This window comes from Purpureocillium takamizusanense, chromosome 5, assembly GCF_022605165.1.
Source record: "Purpureocillium takamizusanense chromosome 5, complete sequence".
Taxonomy (NCBI): Eukaryota; Fungi; Ascomycota; class Sordariomycetes; order Hypocreales; family Ophiocordycipitaceae; genus Purpureocillium; species Purpureocillium takamizusanense.
Genome location: NC_063072.1, coordinates 1,220,718 through 1,237,152, shown reverse-complemented (window position 1 = coordinate 1,237,152; position 16,435 = coordinate 1,220,718). Strand labels below are relative to the sequence as shown.

Sequence of the window (16,435 nt, the reverse complement as noted above, 5' to 3'; positions counted from 1 at the left end):
GTCGAGTCAAAGCAACACAAATAGGCCTCGTCGGTTTACTTAGTACTAGTAGTAATCATGTAATCATGCAGGCCCTGGGCGCCCTAGTACGCCGCTGTCATCTTGTCTCGTCCGTCGCGTCACGCCCGTGTACTCGATGCGGAAACCGCGAATGGAAGAAGACGCACGGACGTTGATCCGCCTGGCAGCGAACCAGGCCGAGCCAACATCCCAACCCCCAACGGCAGATCTGTCTGGCCAGCACGAACAGATAGATCCGTTCGCATGTGCAACTCCAGTACCTTACAGACTGTACAGTGCTTTGTACGTACATGTGTGGATTGCCAGCACCTCTCAAACTGCACGACTCTCTTCAGTGCCTATCCCGTACTGTACTTTGGTGCCTAGGTACCTAAGTAAGTACCTTCGCAACCAACCTCTCCACAGATCGAAACGCCATCCACGGCATTGAAGGAAGGCTCCCGCGCAAGATGGCGGTGGCCCTTTCCTCCTAGTCCATGGTCAGGTCGGCACTTACGTGTACTGTAAAGTACAACCCCTCTGTACTTCGTACATCCATGGATGGCTCTGGACCCCCCCCTCCCCCCCCATTGGGTCCGCCGTGGCCTCGGGACGGGCTCAAATCCTCTGCGTCTCTGCTTCCTTTTCTTTTCATCTTTGCTTTTTCTCCTGATCTTCTCCGACGACACATGCTCCCGACTCATCCTGTATGAGGGTGGATGTGACCACACCACTGCCGCTGCCGTCTCACGCTACTGCTCCTCCCCGTACTTGCCTTGCTTCGCAGCCACCCCCGTCCCCGTCCTTGTCCCCGTCCTCGTTCCCGTCGGCGAGTAGCAACAATGCCAGGCGCTTCGATGGTGCACCACCATTGACGATGGATCATCACCACCCGGGCGAACCGCGGTTGCCGACTCAATCTGACGCCGCCTGCTCGTCTACCAGGTACACACCCACACTTAATCCAGGCAGGGTGCCTTGGCCGCTGAGCTTGACCGTTTGGGCGCACCCTAATAAGTTACTCGGCGTGTGGCGCCGTGCCAGTCAGCGGGCAATGAGCCCATACATGCCCTTCTCATGCTCCAACACCAGCACGGCTCAGCATGCTGCAAAGCTTCTGGGGCCCTTCTCGGAGCTTTGGAAGCACGGCGTCGAGCCCGTGTCTCACCATTGCATTGGTACGCGTCGACCACACGCGCAAGCACCTACCTAGGTACGTAGTACGTATACTGCACAATAGGTGTCGTCGGCGGCGTTGCATCAAATGGGTTCCATCCCGCCGCCGCAGGACGGGCCCGTGGCCCACCTTTGACGCGGCACGTCCATTCGTGTCGAGCTTCGAACTCGCTTTTTCCAAGTTCCCAAGTTCCCTTCGCCGGCCTTAAGTCTGGCGACAACAGCCTGGTTCTTCCGCCATGCCGACCCGACGAACGGAGGTTCAGCGACGATTCGGCAAGCCACTCGCATGCCACGCGTAGCCACGGCCATCCCTATCCGTCGTCTTCGGCGACCTCAAATCGTCAGCGTTCCTGTCCGCTGCACCCGCGTTCGAGGGGGCCCAGAACCTTTTGCCCCGGCCGAGGCTGGCAAGCCACGTCGCGCCGGTTACTTGCACTGTCCACCAACGCCTGGGCTTGCGAGGTGACACAGCCAGGGCAAAATGGCATCATTCACGATCCACGGGCTGGCTTTAGCTCAGCCTCCGCTGCCAAACACGGTAGTCCTCCGCGCCCCAGCAGCTTGCCGCTCCGGGCTCAGGGTGCCGCCGCCACCACCGCCGCTCGGCGACGACGCCCGACGACGCTAGCAGTCTTGATGCGACTGCGCGTCAGTGTGCGTGTGGGCTCGCGGGCGCGCGAACGAGCGTTTACCTCTCAGTGCATCATCTACGCAACAGCTGGGCCTCATCATGCATCGGATACCCACCGCTCGCTGCAGTACTATGCGGGTTCCCCAGAAAATGTCATCACCAGGCTGCTTGCCTGCAGCTGCAGCACGTCAGGCAGGAAAGGGGGCTACGAAGTAGTGGAAACCTTGTGCTCTCAAAGCCCGCTTAGTGATCCGTCTTGCTGACTCCAAGCACCAAGCCGACTACAGCACAGCTTCCGTTGGTTCAAAACACGGGTGGCTCGTCACCGTGTCGGCATGTTCCTAACGAGAAGCTGCCTTTATTTCGTACCATACCGTGACCCTTAGAGAGATCCTGTAGCTCGGGCGTCATCGCCTGAATGATATCCGCCATCGAGGTTGCAAGCTAGGCTCCGGAAACCCAGCGAGGAACAAGGGTCACAAACGTAAAGTACCCAGATTATCAGCTGCTCACCTCGCAGCTGGATATGTACGTATATATGAATTGTAGTGCCAGCCCGGCCCCAGACTCATGCTGTGCCACCCCAGGACCGTTCCCCCCGAGAGCGCCTCTCTGTCCGTCTCTGAGCTTGATTGAGAGAAGGCGAAAAGGGGAGCATGAAAGAAAAGAAGGGGGGGGTGCTTAAAAGTCGTCGTCCTGCATCCCGGCCACCCTCTTCTCGCCGAGCTCGCGAATCTTGTCGCCCAGCACCGATCGCCCGTACCGGTCGGCCACCTTGCCGGCCGCCTCCATCATGCGGCCCGTCCTGTCGCGCATCAGTCCCACCATTTCCAGCGCCCGCATGCCCCTGTCCTCGCCCTCGCGGCACTCAACCGCCAGCAGCTGCAGCAGCGTCTTGTCAATTTCGAGCTCGACGCGCGAGAGCAGCGACCGCTGGCCGTGGCCGCTGCCGGCGTCGACGCGGTCCCGGAGCTGCGCGGCCAGCACGTCCTTCAACATGAACTCCTGCTCGAGCCGCCTCCTCTCCTTCTCACCCTCGTCCTCGTCACCGCTCTCGTCTTCATCGTCTCGCATGCGGTCCTCATCTCCGCTCCCGTTCTCGCCTTCTTTGCGTGCCTTCTCCATAAGCGGAGATCCTAGCGGGACGGAGAATTCAAACTCGGAGAGCAACGGTCGCGGGAAGTAGGGGTATTGGTCTCCTCCCTTGAGGATGATGCAGTGAAACTTGCCGTCGGCAACTGCAATGGGAAAATACGTCTCGAGTTTTCGTCCCGACGCGAGACGCGGTAATAGCTTGGTGTCCAGCAACGGCACCCATGATGCTCGCGATGGTTGCCGCCAATGAAGCAGCGTCAGCAAGGTGCCTGTCGAGTCGTATATGCATGGATCCTGCGTCAAGGTGTCAGCTACAGTAGCTTCCATATCCCCCACGACCCATGATACACTTACCCCTTGGTCAGAGAAGAACACGCTCTTGAGCGTGGCGCCCTCTGGAAGAGCCACTGTGTCTTCGTTCTGGCAAATCTCATCGCGCTTCACGTTTTCAATGCTGTACAGGAGGCGCGAAGTTCCATCCGCACCGACAGGCCCGTTGCCGACCGTAAGGACGTAGTCCCTGAAGCTGGCGCACGTCACCATGGGTGCGCTTTTAGGGCGGTACACCCGATACGGCATACCGAACAGTGTGAAGACTCGCACATAGTTGGCACTCGTGGTGACTGTCACAAATGACTCGCTCAAGGACATGGCCATCACTGTTTCGCCTTTGGGGAGCTCTGTCCTCCAGTCGGAACGCTGAGTCCAGCTCTCGTGGGGACGGTAAAATAGGTAGGCCGGGCTGTCGTCCTTTGGTGGGCTGGAGAAGAGTGTGCCGTGCTCATTGAGGCACGCCTTGTCGTAGAGAAAGGTGTCGGTGAAGTGGAAATCGCGCTGGAATTCGTGATCATAGAACTCGACAGTGACGGTGTGGTGAGCGTCTTGGTCGACAGTCCAAACGAAGCCGATGAGGTTCAGACAGAGGTATTTGCGGTTTCCACGCCACGGCGTCGACCCAGGCTGAAATGCTTCATGGTAGCGCGGCTTCATTAGATGCATGCGCTTGCTCGAGTGCTCCCCCAAATGATCTTCGTCCTCTTCACGGCCACGTTTGGTGCCGGTGGTATATCCGGCACCGTCGTCATCAACGACGAAGTCGTCCTCATCCTCGTAACCGTGCTCACCCAGGAAGGAGTCGAGGCTCCCCAATGACTCGCGCCGCGGTCTGGACGGTAATCCTGGATCTTTTGGGCCATTCTGCGGCACAGGCCGTCTGTTGCCAGAGATCTCAGAGAGGGGATCGTGGATGAAGGGCGCCGGTTGCTTGGACAGCTTGAGCAAGGGTGAGAACTGGTCGGACAAGAAGTCGGGATATATGTAAACCTCTCCGTCCGACGTCGTGAATGAGAGTATGTTGTTCGTGGGGTGCCATGCCAGATCGAGGACGTTGGAGTAATCGTAGCGCTGGATGACGCTCTGAGACTTGGTCTCCCAGACGAGAACCTTGCCGTCCTTGCCCGCCGTGGCCAGCATTGCGCCATTGGGAGACCATGAAATAGATGTGACGTCAGCCAGGTGACCGTCAGCAAAGCGTCGCTGCTTTTCCCAGTCGTTCTTGGAGATGACTTGGATATCCCTCGTCGGCGTCGGCACAGCAAAGGCCCTCCCGTCAGGGTGCCAGATAGCTCGAGTCGACACTTCGGACTCGGCATCGGCGGCACCGATGATCCCATCCACTTTCCGTATCAGTTCGGGCTCGTCTGAAGTCAGAGAGTATACGTAGATGATGCCGTCAGTGCACGAGACGGTCGCGAGGACGCCCTTGGGATCGAAGCTAACGTGTCTGGCGGCACGGTTATGCTCGCGCAGCGTCTTCACCTCGGTGATGTTTTCCGTATTGACAATCTTGACGCTCAGCTCATCGCTGGCCACGGCGCACCACCTGCCATCCGCCGACAGGGCGACATCTCGAATGGGCAGCGACGTGCGCAGTAGGAAGCGCTCAAAGTTGGCCGTGGCGAGCGAGTAGAGGCTTACGGTGCCATCCTCGGAGCCGACAACGAAGAATTCGTCGCCCGCGGCCATGGCGACATTTTGCTCCTGGCAGTCATCGATGTTGATGGGCTCGCCGTCGGAGCCTGTCTTGTAGAGGCGGATCGTGTTGTTGGAGCCAACGGTGACGAGGCGCGAGCCGTCTTTCGTGTACGCGCAGCGCGTAGTTCCCTGGGTGTGAGCCGGCCGTGGCCGTGGCCGCGCGGCCATTGTCGAGTCCATGGCGAATGTGTTGCTTCAAATGTGGCTCAAGGATGCCGTCGAATGCGCCGTCTCGTATCCAGCGAACTGGTTGTGGTTGCTGGTGTGTGGAGGATGCGCCTTGCGATGCTCGGGGAGACGCGTCTAGACGCGTCGCTAAATTGATTGTGGCTCAGGTAAGCACGCCCACCCACCATTGGGACGCAAAGCTCCTTCTAGCGTTTATCCTGGCGCTGCCCCGCGACCAGCGAATGCACATAGTGTATTCGTACCTGAGTCCCCCACGTTTTCTCCTACGATCTTCTACGTAGTGACCGACTGCCGCCATCTTCAGCCACCACTCCATCCACTCGACATTGGCGAATCTCGGGCTTCCAGTAGGGGCTTCCTGCAGAGAACATACTCGCACAGTAAGGTGCCAGAGACGGCTTCAGGCAATCCGCCGTTGCAACCCCGCCGCCATGCAGTCCGCCGACAGGGACCACTTCTTCGAGACCGAGTGAGTGATGCCATCACTTGACTGACAGGCACCGACATTTCTGATCAGAGTCTTATTTGGCAGCGCCTCGCAGGCCCAGCGAGAGAGAAAGGCTGCCAAGGCGAGCAACAAGCATGGCAATCCCGTAGAAATGAAGTCCAAGATCTTGGCAGCCGTCTCGGATCCCGCCTCACCCCTGGCATCGATATTCATCGCCGAGTCTGCGGGCTACGTTCGTCGCGTGAACCTTGAGGTACGTCCCTGATGCAAGCTCTTCCTGAGCAACACCTTGAATGCCCCTAACACGGCAGCGCAGTCTTCGCAAGTAACAAGCACCTACCGAGGACCTCGGGCACCGGTCACATGTTTGGCCGTGGGGGGTGCCGAGAGCAAGACTATCTTCGCAGGCTCATGGGACAAGGACATATGGTCCTGGGACATCGAAACAATGCAGCCCAGACGGAAATACAGCGGCCATTCGGACTTTGTCAAGAGCGTCATCACTGCCCGTCTCTCGGGTAGGGACATCCTGATAAGTGGCGGCGCAGACAAGAAGATCATGGTCTGGGACGTCGACACTGGCCGGCGGATACATACCATCCAAGACCCGACGACAACATTACTCGCCGTGCAGCATCTTGCGACGGACCCCGTCTTGAGCACGCTCGACCAGCTCGTACTTGTCTGTGCGAGCAGTGATCCACACATCCGGCGATGGAAGGTCACCGCCGATGGGCACGAACAGATAGCTGAGTCGTTTCATGATCGGCCCGACGCGGAGCGCCTCACTATTGAGGAGCACGACACGAGTGTGTACAAGCTTCTGTTCGAGACGAACGACGAGGGCGGCGATGTGGACCTGTGGACGGCAAGCGCCGACGGCACAGCCAAGTGTCTTGCAAGGTCTCGGAATTTCGTGGCCGAGGACACCTTCTTGCATGGCGACTACGTCCGTGCCGTGTTGGTGACTGAGCAGTGGGTCGTGACGGCCGGACGAGACGAAAACGTCAAGGTCTGGGACAAAGCTACGGGGAAGCTGTATTGCACCCTCGTAGGACACTATGAGGAGGTCACGGACATGGTATTACTGCAGAATGCCTATGGACAGCCGCAAAGTATTTGCAGCGTTAGTATCGACCGCACGATTCGCACATGGCCTCTTGCGAAGACCGAACTGGACTCTTTAGTCAAGGAGATCGAGGAGCCACCCAAGTCAAACAGCGAAGAGAAATCCAACGATGGCAGTGGAGAGGGTCTGTTGACAGCGGAGGAGGAAGCTGAACTAGCAGAGCTTATGGATGACTAGGACTAGTAGACGATCCGCCAAAAGGCCAAGTCAAAAATGGCTCCGCCTGCCAAGACAGTGCAATACTTGAAGCTTCAAGACCAGATCAGATGTTCGCAAACCATCATTCCGCCAAGAGCAGGCACGCACGTGTGGAGCGGCGGGTGCACGGCAGCAAGACAGAAGCCTCTATAGCTTGGGTTGTCATCGGAAAGCCTAATGTAAGTACCGCCCTGAGATCTGAGCCGTGATCAGCACCCTTCTTGGGCTTATTCGTGATGGCGGCAGAGCGAAGAGCACCCAGTGGAACGTGCATTCAGAGCCGTTTCAGGCCGCGTGTAGGCGACAACACGAGATGGAGCCCGATCGTCAGCTCCCTCCCGCGTCCATAGGTTGAGCCATGTCTCGGCTGCCCGCGTGCAGGACATGCATTGCCTGCCCAGACCAACAAGCAGCGGGCGAGAATGCGGAAGACTGTGCACATACATGCAGGTGGCGCTGCTACGATACTGTTTCTTGCTTGGCGTGCTTACTCGCAACGCACACAAGCCACCGGTAGGTTCGCAGGCTCGCGCGCTCGCGCTTGGATAGGTAAGGTCTAAGTTGAGATGGAAACTCTCTCCACCCCTTTTGGCATGAGCGGCACATGACTAACTTTGACTTGCATTACCCCCAACAAAGGGGCCCTGTCGCCACCCGATGAAATCGACGGCGGGCTTGGCTCAAGACTCAGTTGATTGACCGCTCCGTCGGCCTTCGTGGTTCCCAGGTTACGCGTCGAAACACGGCAGAGGTGAACAAACACCAGTCGCACCCGTGGAAGCGGTGTGTTCCAAACCCGAGACGCCCTCGCCCGAGGTAACGTCTGCGTCCGTCCCGTATATGTCACCCTGTTTCTTTCGTGGGCTGCTGCCACACAGTCTTATCAAGCCCGCTGCGATGGGCTTCGTTTGTGAGCGCCGCTTTTCCCTATCTCCCGCCCACTCAGAATTGGCTGCCAGTGACACATACACACACACATCTACACACACTTTGGGATGGTAATGGTTGGGCTCCCGCAAGTGTGGGCCGACGGGCTGCGGGCTAGCGACTCGCCGTTTCGGACCTACCCGCGATACCCATGCCTGGACTGAGGAAGCATCGGGCGCGGGCGTTTGCGTTCCCGCGTGTCAGATACAGTGCGTGGCACCTCGATACGAGCTTTCCTGGCGGCAAGCCGCGCGCTCGCGCGCCCTGTGCTCTTGTGATAGTAAGTTGGGTAGATGCCGAGGTCTAAAAGCTCACGGGGTGGTGGCGCACCGATATCGATGTAGTGTAGAAGCATGGTTCACCTATGCACTCTATTCACGCGAGAGACAATAAAGCGCAGGATGGTATGCGCGCGCAAATCTTTTGTTCTTGGTGCGTAGGTGCTGCTATTGTTTCGACAGTTATACGTACGCGCAGAGAGGTTCGGGTTACAAAGTGGGCGTCGTCGCCATGGAACAGGCCCAGACTAACTAGCGCATATCCTGGTCTAGATACGCACCTCAGGGTTGTTCACAATCAGCTCAGTAGCTTGTTCTTACCACGAGCTGCTGGGGTAAGTATTCCAAATAAACGTGATCGACGTTGCCGCCGGGCTCTCTAGACCAACGTTCTTTTCTTTCGACATAAAGACAAATAATGGGAAGCTGCACACCAGTTTAGTCACAACTACGTATCGACAAGCCGGCAAGTGAAATTCCCCCGCACCGCACAATGCGTAAAGGCGTACTTGTTAGTCTGCAACGCGAATTTGCAGTCACGTACGAAAGGGCCACTGCCGCATGATCATCCAAGGTAGGATCGGGGGGATTCGGCAGATTCAGCTACTACGTACGAACTACTACGCTACGCTACGATCCCTGCATAACTCTGTTCCTGAAAGGCGATAGTATGTACAAAGTCCGACTTTTTTTGCACCAATTCACGCGGGGCCAGCGGCTTCGGATTTTTCCCATGTCAAAGACAAGAAAGACGCCACCACCGCACACACCTGGATCAAGGTGAAGCGCGCACAGCTTGAGAGCAATCGGCATCGAGTCGGATGGGCAACCGGCAAACGACTTAGAAGGCTCGACATTGACTCAAGGTTACATTGCCAAGGTTTCTTGTGTACGTCTTGCATGCAAGTCCGCTGGCGGCGGTGGCAGCGGCAAGAGCACACACATACACGATCGTTCAGCTGCTACAACCCGGCGTTACATGTTTCAGCCGGCCATGGTGAGTGCAAAAGGCTACAGTACAGTCAAGCACAGGGCTCCGCACTGCTAATACGTACGTAGAAGAAGGGTAACTACACCTCACACCATCAAAGTAGGGTCGGGGACCAAGACCGGCCGGCGCTTGGCATCACGGCTGCTTGACAGCTGCTGCTGGTCATCACCGTCTGTCATCCCTAATAATCGCGGCACTGCAGCATTGACGTGGCGTGACAAGCCAAAAGTGAAAATACCCATGGCACCCGCTGGCTGGCGGCTTCGTGCAAAACGCGGTCCCCGGCAGGCTTGTTTGCGGTTTCGCCTTGTCGCGCGGGCCGGGAAGCGAAAATTAGGGTTCTGCTGGGTTAAAGAGAAGTACCAATTTGGTCTGAGACGCTCACACGAGCCTCGCAGCTCTGTGTGGCATCGGGCCTGCTGGAAGCCCCGGCTTTTCCTTGACCTAACACCTTGGTTAACGGGCGGAGCCATCCTCCATCCAGACTCTTCCCCGAGTGACAAAAGTGTCTGTAGTGTCTGGAATTTCCACGCACTCTGAGGCAATGAATGGGTCAAGATTCATTGCCTAGCTCGATGCAAATAGTCATGTCTATGTCCGTTCGCAGCCACGGACGACAAGTTCGCAAGCCGTCACCCATGTGAGCACTTCATTTATTTGTCAATGGGGACCCGGCGCACGGACGAGCCTGATTCTCGTCTAATGCTGGTTCTGTAGGGAAAGCCCGCTCCTGGTTCCGATCCTTTATGGGGCAGTCTCGGTCTACTATCGTCCTTGCGCGGGTCTATCTCGGCTGACGCAGTGAAACAACTGCCTGTGGTCCCAAGGGGTAACTTGGTCCCATCCGGGACCTCTTGGGAGCACAGCCAGCCAGGGTACCCACGGGATGGACGGCTCCGAACGGAAAACAGACCAAACATATACTTCGTACTGTATGCAGGGGCCGCTCAATCACCTGCACCTCTCCCGAGGACGGCGCTCGCTCTAGTCTGTCAATGAGCTCCGTGTTGAATGTGGGCATGTCTCGCACAGCGCTGGCGTCATGCAGGCCTGGTTCGCGCCACTGTCGATTACAGCGTCAACAAGGCGATCTAATCTTGTTCCTGAATCCGTCGTGCCGCAAGTGGACAATGATCGCCGGATCTGTTGCCGTCAATAGTATACTGTGTTCTGCCCAGCGCCCAACGGCCAACCCTGTCGCTGATGGATGCCTGGACAGCCAGTGTCGATGATTCGTGCCAGGGTCTGAGCAGCACCCCAAATGTTGCCTGTGGAGAGCGCTAAGCATCGTGCCGAGGTGAAGACAGTCACGGCTCACCTCCAAGGGTTAGCGAAGCGTGGTGTCGCACAAATTGTTCCTTGTCTCCAGAGTCATTGCCTGGCTGGCATGAATCCGCAGATTCGTCAAAGCCTTGCGCCTTGTAGGCGCGATGCGAGACGGCACGCAACGATGAGAGCTTGATTCCTGGCTGTCGAGCCCTTGCCCTTCGTTTGACTCCCACCCTCACAAACGGGGCTGCATGTCGGGAAGCATGGCCAATCAGGGGCGACAGAGCTCCCTCTTTTGGATTCCGAGTGCTGGGTCAGATGTTGGGGTCTTGAGGGCTGCGTGCCAGAACGGGCATGGTGGGCAGCTTCGATTTGCGATCCCCTGAAGACAAAGGTTGTCAAGACATGGGGTGCCTGCGGACTGACCAGTGACTGGTAAAACCGCGCGGCAAAGCCCCCCGCCAGGTTCGTTACAGGAGACTGAACCACTTGCGGTCTGGTCAGTTATAAGAAAAGCAGACTTGACTTGGTACGAAATATAGTACGTGGTACCGCTTCGCGTTCCCAGGCTTGCCGGCTAGTCGACGAGTCGCTCATTGAGGCCAAATGAGAAGGATGCCCAAAAAAGAAACAAGGAATCCAGGGGCAGCGAAGCCGAAGCCGAAGCCTTCGGAGCGGGCATGGTAACATGCTTTTGAGACTGCTGCAAACACCGGCGTCCTTGTGCAACATCGACGGCCTGGCCGCCACTGCCGTCTGGTTGACGCGACTTAGCCATGAGAGGACCAGGAATGGATGCTCCATCTGCACCTGCACCAGATGCTATAGCCAACCGGCCAGCGAGAGCCCGGTCAAGGACCATTGGTGGCTTGAAGATGACACGACGACTGCACGTCGCCTTGGCCATGCCAGACGGCGTGCGGCCGCAGCGCGCGCCGTGCGGGCTCCCAAACGCGGCTTGCCCCTCAGCTGTGACCGGGCACAGCGCGCGAACAAATTTGCCTCGTCGCGCGTGCGGCTGTCGCCAGGCTGCCGTGAGCATCCTGGGATCCTTGCGGGCAAAAGCCTCCCCGCTGGCCTGCACCTTCATCCTTGCCCCTGGCCGCAATGGAGGGGAGGAGGGGAGGAGGGAGCTTGCTTGGTGCCGCCAAGGGTGGAGGCACCGCATCGGGATTCGGGGGCCCTGCTGGGCCGGCCATCTGTCTGCCACCGTCGATCGGGACCTGTGAGCGTCTGCCGCCGCCGCTCCAACCAAATTTGACCTGATCCGTGCCCTCTCACAAGCAAGTAGGCACTGCATCCCCTTCTCATCGGGCAGCATGGTTGTCGTCGAGTGCGGTCAAAACAAAGCAGCCCATGGATGGTGCACGCCTCAGGTCCTGTGGCGGTGGCAGAGATTTGCAGCTGAGGACGCCCCCTCGCCTCCGGTGCTGCAACTCGCATGCTCCCGTCCGCTCCCGCCCGCCACCTCAGGGCGACTCGGACGATGCATCATATCGTACCTGTCTTGACAGACAGCAGCCGCTTCGTCGACCCATCACACCCTTGTTGAGGCAAGACTCTCCCCCCGGGCCACTGGTGGGTCGACCGGCCTGCTGCGTTTCGTGGGGCTCCTGGCAACAGGGTCATTTCCAGTCGGTAATGATGGTGCCGTTTCCTGGGGAGAGCGAAATAAGGCTAGTCCATCACAACCCAAATCCAGCAGCGGGTTGCGCCCGCCGCCGAGAAGCCCCCTGATCGGGCCCGCCGACTTCAGCATGGCCGGCCGGTTGTCGTTCGTGCGTGTGTGCGGGCAAGGACGATACGAGGCAGAGTGCCCGTGGTACATTAACAATAAGGTACCTAAGGTAGGTCCGTACCCAATCGAGGTACTGAGTAGTTCGATGTCCTTGTAGCCGTCGCATCTTGTGTTGTTTGCCTTGCGCTGTCGGGCTCGCTCGCTGCGGTGTTTCTGCAGAGACATCTGCTGCTCGCCTCTCTTCGTTTTTCTTCTGCGAACTTCTTCGGTCTTTCCTTCCTGCTTCTCTCTCCCACGTGGGCAGTTTCACACGATCGTTTCTTTATTCGACAGCGGCCGTAGCCGAACGCACCTTCCTCATTCTCGACATCACTGATACGGTCAGTGTTGTTCGCACTTGCCTTCACCGCTGTCGTCTCCATTCTTCTCAGTCGCCTCCCGTCACGACCCGCTTCAACGCTCTTTCACCATTCTTTTTTGGCAATCGCTGTGCATTCACGCTCGATAGGCACCGCCAATCCGTTGCCTTGCGAGTCCGTCAGTGTCGCATTGCTTAGTGCCAGCCTGACATCCGTCTCACTCGCGACCACAGCGAATAGTCCACATCAGCCATGTCACAGGGCCAGGCCATCTAACGGCCTCTCGATATTTTTCACTACCTTCACCCCCATCAACGTCAGCAAGATCTTCACCTGTCGCATTGCGACGTGCAAGTTATTTCGAATCGAGAGGCGGTTGTTTAACTCTGGGCCGCGGTTGAGACAACACCCGCAATTGGAAGCTTTTGTTCGGCGCTGCGCAGATGGCTTCGAAGACGAATGGCCCACTGGGCAGTGTGGTAGCTTTCGAGGGCCACCCGGATACCATTTCCACTCAGTTGCGACTTCTCCCGACATCCTCGCAGGTGCTGATCTTGCCGAGCGTTCGGTGCTATCTGCCGGCCGACAGCCCTGAGCAACCGTTCGATGCTCGTGTATACGTGCGGCAAGTTCACGACGCCTTAGTGGCCCGCAATGATGCCGCAAGAGCTTTCTTACAAGGCTCTACCCCTTCCAACAAGCGCCTCGTCTTCATGAACGGTGGCACCCCAAGTGCTCAGGCACTCTGCATCAGGGCCATCATGATGCATGAAACCGCTGGCAACAAGGCAGACGCTGATGCCATTTTCGACGATTTGATAAAAGACGGCATGGCTGGACTTGAGCATAACAGACACGCCAGTCACAAGAGGAACACCTTTGGATACAGCCAGTGCAGTTCGGACCCCGAGTACCTTGAAGACCCCATAACAAGAGCAATGCGAGCAGCCGATGCACTCGATCGTCAGACCGCCAGCCTACAACCCGCCGAGGGTCTCGATCTGGCTTTGTATAGGCGGCAGCGCAGCTCAAGCTTGCCAATGTACGGATATTCAGACGAGTTTGGTGATGGAGCTCCTTTTTTTGTCTTCGGAGCTCGGAGAGAGAGCCAGGCATCCGAGGCTGGCATGGCCCCTGTCACCCCCCAATCTCCTAGCCTGACTGTCATCCAGCGCGAGGAGCTCACGCAAAGATTGAACCGCCTTGGCCGCCTCTCCATCGCGTCACAATCAAATTCGCCAAGCTGCATTGGAGAGACTTACCAGCCGAAGGCATCTCAAGAACCACCCGAGGCAGAAGCTCCATCACCGGTATCTGACGTCTTCAGCATTCGCACGCAAGACAACGTCATCTATGGCGAGGCCTCGCTTCTAGACGTACGCTCCTCTATATGTAGGGGCACAGTGACAAGGGTCAAGTCTCTAGATAGGATTTATCCCTCGAGTCCCAAGTTTCGAGACCTTGGCATACCGTCGGAGACTTGGCTTGCCGAGCCAGAGACCCCTCGAGTATCCCGCCCTCAGTCTCTAATGTTGGTTGCCAGCGACAGAGATGGTCCGATTAGCCGGCTAAGCACCATTGAACAACCCAGGACGGTCATTGTGCGATCGAGACTGCCGGTTGTGAAGATGGCTCCTGTTCCAGAGAACAAGAAAAGGACCACGAAGCCCGCCCGGGCTAGGTCAACGTACATAGACCGCGGCACGGACGCCACCACCAGCCCGCTCCCGCAGTTTCAACCCATCTTCACTTGCACGGAGGATCTAGTCGTTTATTTGAAAGACGGGGCTCCAGATGGGGTGCTGGAAGCGGCAATCGATGCATTCAAGGATGGGCGCTACCCTCTGCTCTCGCACTCACCAACAGCTTCAGAAAATGGCTGCGCGGCCCAATCGATGCCTGGCACCCCCGAATCTGAATCACCGGGAACTCAAAAGAGATCCTCTTTCAGAAAGCCGGAAGAAAGTACTCTGGCGTCCCTGCAGACGCCTGCAGGTGGAGAAGACTATGACCCATTCGCATACGTGCAACCGACATGGCAACCACGGAAGTCGTCACTGGTTGCGCCGAAAGTAACCATTGTTCGCCCTCCCACACCGCTCCAGACGCCGCCGCCGACCGTCACTGCAGTGGAACAGGAGCAAAAGTTTCACGAGTTTATTGTTGCCGCGGACCAAACCGCGGTGGCTGTTCAGAACTCGTTGAGATCCATGCTCGGGGAGTATTTCCCCCCTGATACAGAAGGCTACCACCAGTTTCAATTTTCCCTGTTGCCCGAACTTGACGGCCTGTGGAAGCCAATGTTTCGCACCTTTGGCCCCGAGAGTCCACAATTCGGTGATGGCAGAGTGCACCAGATACTGGCCATTGGATCCCAGCAAGGTGTTAAGAAGGAGTACTCCTCGGCGATCACGGGCCGATTGGAAAAGCTAGGTAGCAAATCCAGTGTTCTGGGCCGCGCCGACAGACTTGACTTCCGGTAGGTCCCCAAACTTACACAGCAAAGTCACGCGATTGCCGGCGACCTCAACTGATGCTGATTATCAATGTAGTTATCTGTTGGCCAATGCCATGCAAGCTTTCACGGCTCAGCCGCTTGCCAACCAGACATCTGATAACCCGTTCACAAACCCGTATTTGCTGGCAACTCTCATAGTTCCTCACTTGGAGACGTACTTGGCTTTGCATTCCGAAGTCCGCTACCTATTGTTGCAGTATCCGCCTGAACACTTCAAGACCGTCCTGGCGCTGCAAAAGCTGGTTGGAGTTGAGTTAATGAAGGTAGCGCAAATCGTCGACCCCAACAGCAAAGCCAACCTACCTTTTACTCATATCCGAGGGGCATCAATGGGTACAAAAACCGAAGGCAGTCAAACCAAGCGAGCGTCGCCTTCGCCGCGATCATCGTTTGACACTCCAGTGTCCAAGGCTAACTATCTTCTGACATCAACGGCTTCCGACAGAGACATTGCGACCTTTGTATCAACCGTTTGGAATGTCTCCATGGACGAATCTGACTCGGAAGCTACCGAATCGGTGGCAGAAAGAGTGTCAAAGCACAAGACTAAGCCGTCGCCTCTCAGAATCAAGGGCAACATCTCACCCTTGCCGAAAGTTGGAGCGCAGAGCCCAACATCGCCGAGGACTTTGAAGATGCTGCAGCCCGCCCCCGTGTCCGCGGCATCGACGCTGCGACCGCCGTCCGCATCGGACACCGTCAAGACGTTTCGATCAATCCGGAGCCGGCAGAGTCGAAGGGGCAACAGCAATCGCGCACCATCTCATGCCGAAACCGCCTCGATCATGACGTATGATCCAAATGAGGATAGCGATTATGACGTTGAGGAACGCAGGCTCATGCCTCTGTTCATGAGGAAGAGCCCAGCTGTAAAGCCAAGTAGTCGCAAGGCGCTCAAGTTCCTTGGCTTGGCTTAACGAATCAAAAATGCCTAGTTGGCATTTAAGTGAGATGAGGGCTATAGCTATTGTAGCTCGGTCATTCACGTGAAGGAGCCGACTGCGGTGGTTTCAACGTCAACACTCATTTGCAATCAACGCCTTTATTTCCTTTTGCTAAACATATTTCCCATCTATGCTCCGTCGACTTGGGTGTGCGTGGAGCGAACATTTTGTTTCTGCCACCATAGCGGCTGGCATGTTCTTGGTTTTGGAGGAATAGAGGCGGGCGTATCATAGGTCAGGGCAAACCAGCATTGGCAGGGAAAGCCCATTACGTACATGTAAATGAGTCAGGTCAGCATGAGCAGGATGTGCAATAGACAAAATGGTCAAGGGTGTGCATTTTCCCACTACTGTTGTGAAGCCGATGCTCTTTGGACAATATCCAGGGGCAGTGTTGATTCTGTCGTCGGGTACCTACACGCAGCTCGAATCAGCCGTGCATTTCTGGTTCGTCAACCCTGAGACCAGACTCCGTTGGGCTCAGAGTGCACATGCGCGCTTGCATATG

At 57.1% G+C, this 16,435-nt stretch overlaps 3 protein-coding genes across 3 annotated transcripts; 2 read left to right on the top strand and 1 right to left on the bottom strand.

The window, feature by feature from the left end:
* Nucleotides 1-2,436: 2,436 nt before the first annotated feature.
* Nucleotides 2,437-5,212, bottom strand: mcl1 (DNA polymerase alpha accessory factor Mcl1). Its single transcript, XM_047987298.1, has 2 exons — nucleotides 3,260-5,212; nucleotides 2,437-3,199 (listed from the first exon to the last, which is right to left on the bottom strand). The coding sequence occupies exons 1-2, from the start codon at nucleotides 5,117-5,119 to the stop codon at nucleotides 2,492-2,494; spliced, it is 2,568 nt and encodes an 855-aa protein (XP_047843283.1). The 5' UTR covers nucleotides 5,120-5,212; the 3' UTR covers nucleotides 2,437-2,491.
* Nucleotides 5,213-5,397: 185 nt separating this feature from the next.
* JDV02_005952 (uncharacterized protein) lies at nucleotides 5,398-8,084 on the top strand. The gene is made up of 5 exons (XM_047987297.1): nucleotides 5,398-5,597; nucleotides 5,661-5,829; nucleotides 5,893-7,082; nucleotides 7,150-7,452; nucleotides 7,543-8,084. Exons 1-3 carry the CDS (start codon nucleotides 5,560-5,562, stop codon nucleotides 6,880-6,882), a joined length of 1,197 nt encoding a protein of 398 aa, XP_047843282.1. The 5' UTR covers nucleotides 5,398-5,559; the 3' UTR covers nucleotides 6,883-7,082; nucleotides 7,150-7,452; nucleotides 7,543-8,084.
* Nucleotides 8,085-12,242: 4,158 nt separating this feature from the next.
* On the top strand, nucleotides 12,243-16,255 carry JDV02_005951 (uncharacterized protein). Its single transcript, XM_047987296.1, has 2 exons — nucleotides 12,243-14,944; nucleotides 15,018-16,255. The coding sequence occupies exons 1-2, from the start codon at nucleotides 12,909-12,911 to the stop codon at nucleotides 15,898-15,900; spliced, it is 2,919 nt and encodes a 972-aa protein (XP_047843281.1). The 5' UTR covers nucleotides 12,243-12,908; the 3' UTR covers nucleotides 15,901-16,255.
* Nucleotides 16,256-16,435: the final 180 nt, after the last annotated feature.

Bases quoted from the DNA above. Each gene is read 5' to 3' on its own strand.
- mcl1 (XM_047987298.1), bottom strand. From the start codon at position 5,119: ATGGACTCGACAATGGCCGCGCGGCCACGGCCACGGCCGGCTCACACC. The intron at 3,200-3,259 runs GTAAGTGTATCA...ACCTTGACGCAG, and splicing joins TGTTCTTCTCTGACCAAGGG to GATCCATGCATATACGACTC.
- JDV02_005952 (XM_047987297.1), top strand. From the start codon at position 5,560: ATGCAGTCCGCCGACAGGGACCACTTCTTCGAGACCGA. The intron at 5,598-5,660 runs GTGAGTGATGCC...CTTATTTGGCAG, and splicing joins GACCACTTCTTCGAGACCGA to CGCCTCGCAGGCCCAGCGAG. The intron at 5,830-5,892 runs GTACGTCCCTGA...ACGGCAGCGCAG, and splicing joins TTCGTCGCGTGAACCTTGAG to TCTTCGCAAGTAACAAGCAC.
- JDV02_005951 (XM_047987296.1), top strand. From the start codon at position 12,909: ATGGCTTCGAAGACGAATGGCCCACTGGGCAGTGTGGTAGCTTTCGAG. The intron at 14,945-15,017 runs GTAGGTCCCCAA...TTATCAATGTAG, and splicing joins GCCGACAGACTTGACTTCCG to TTATCTGTTGGCCAATGCCA.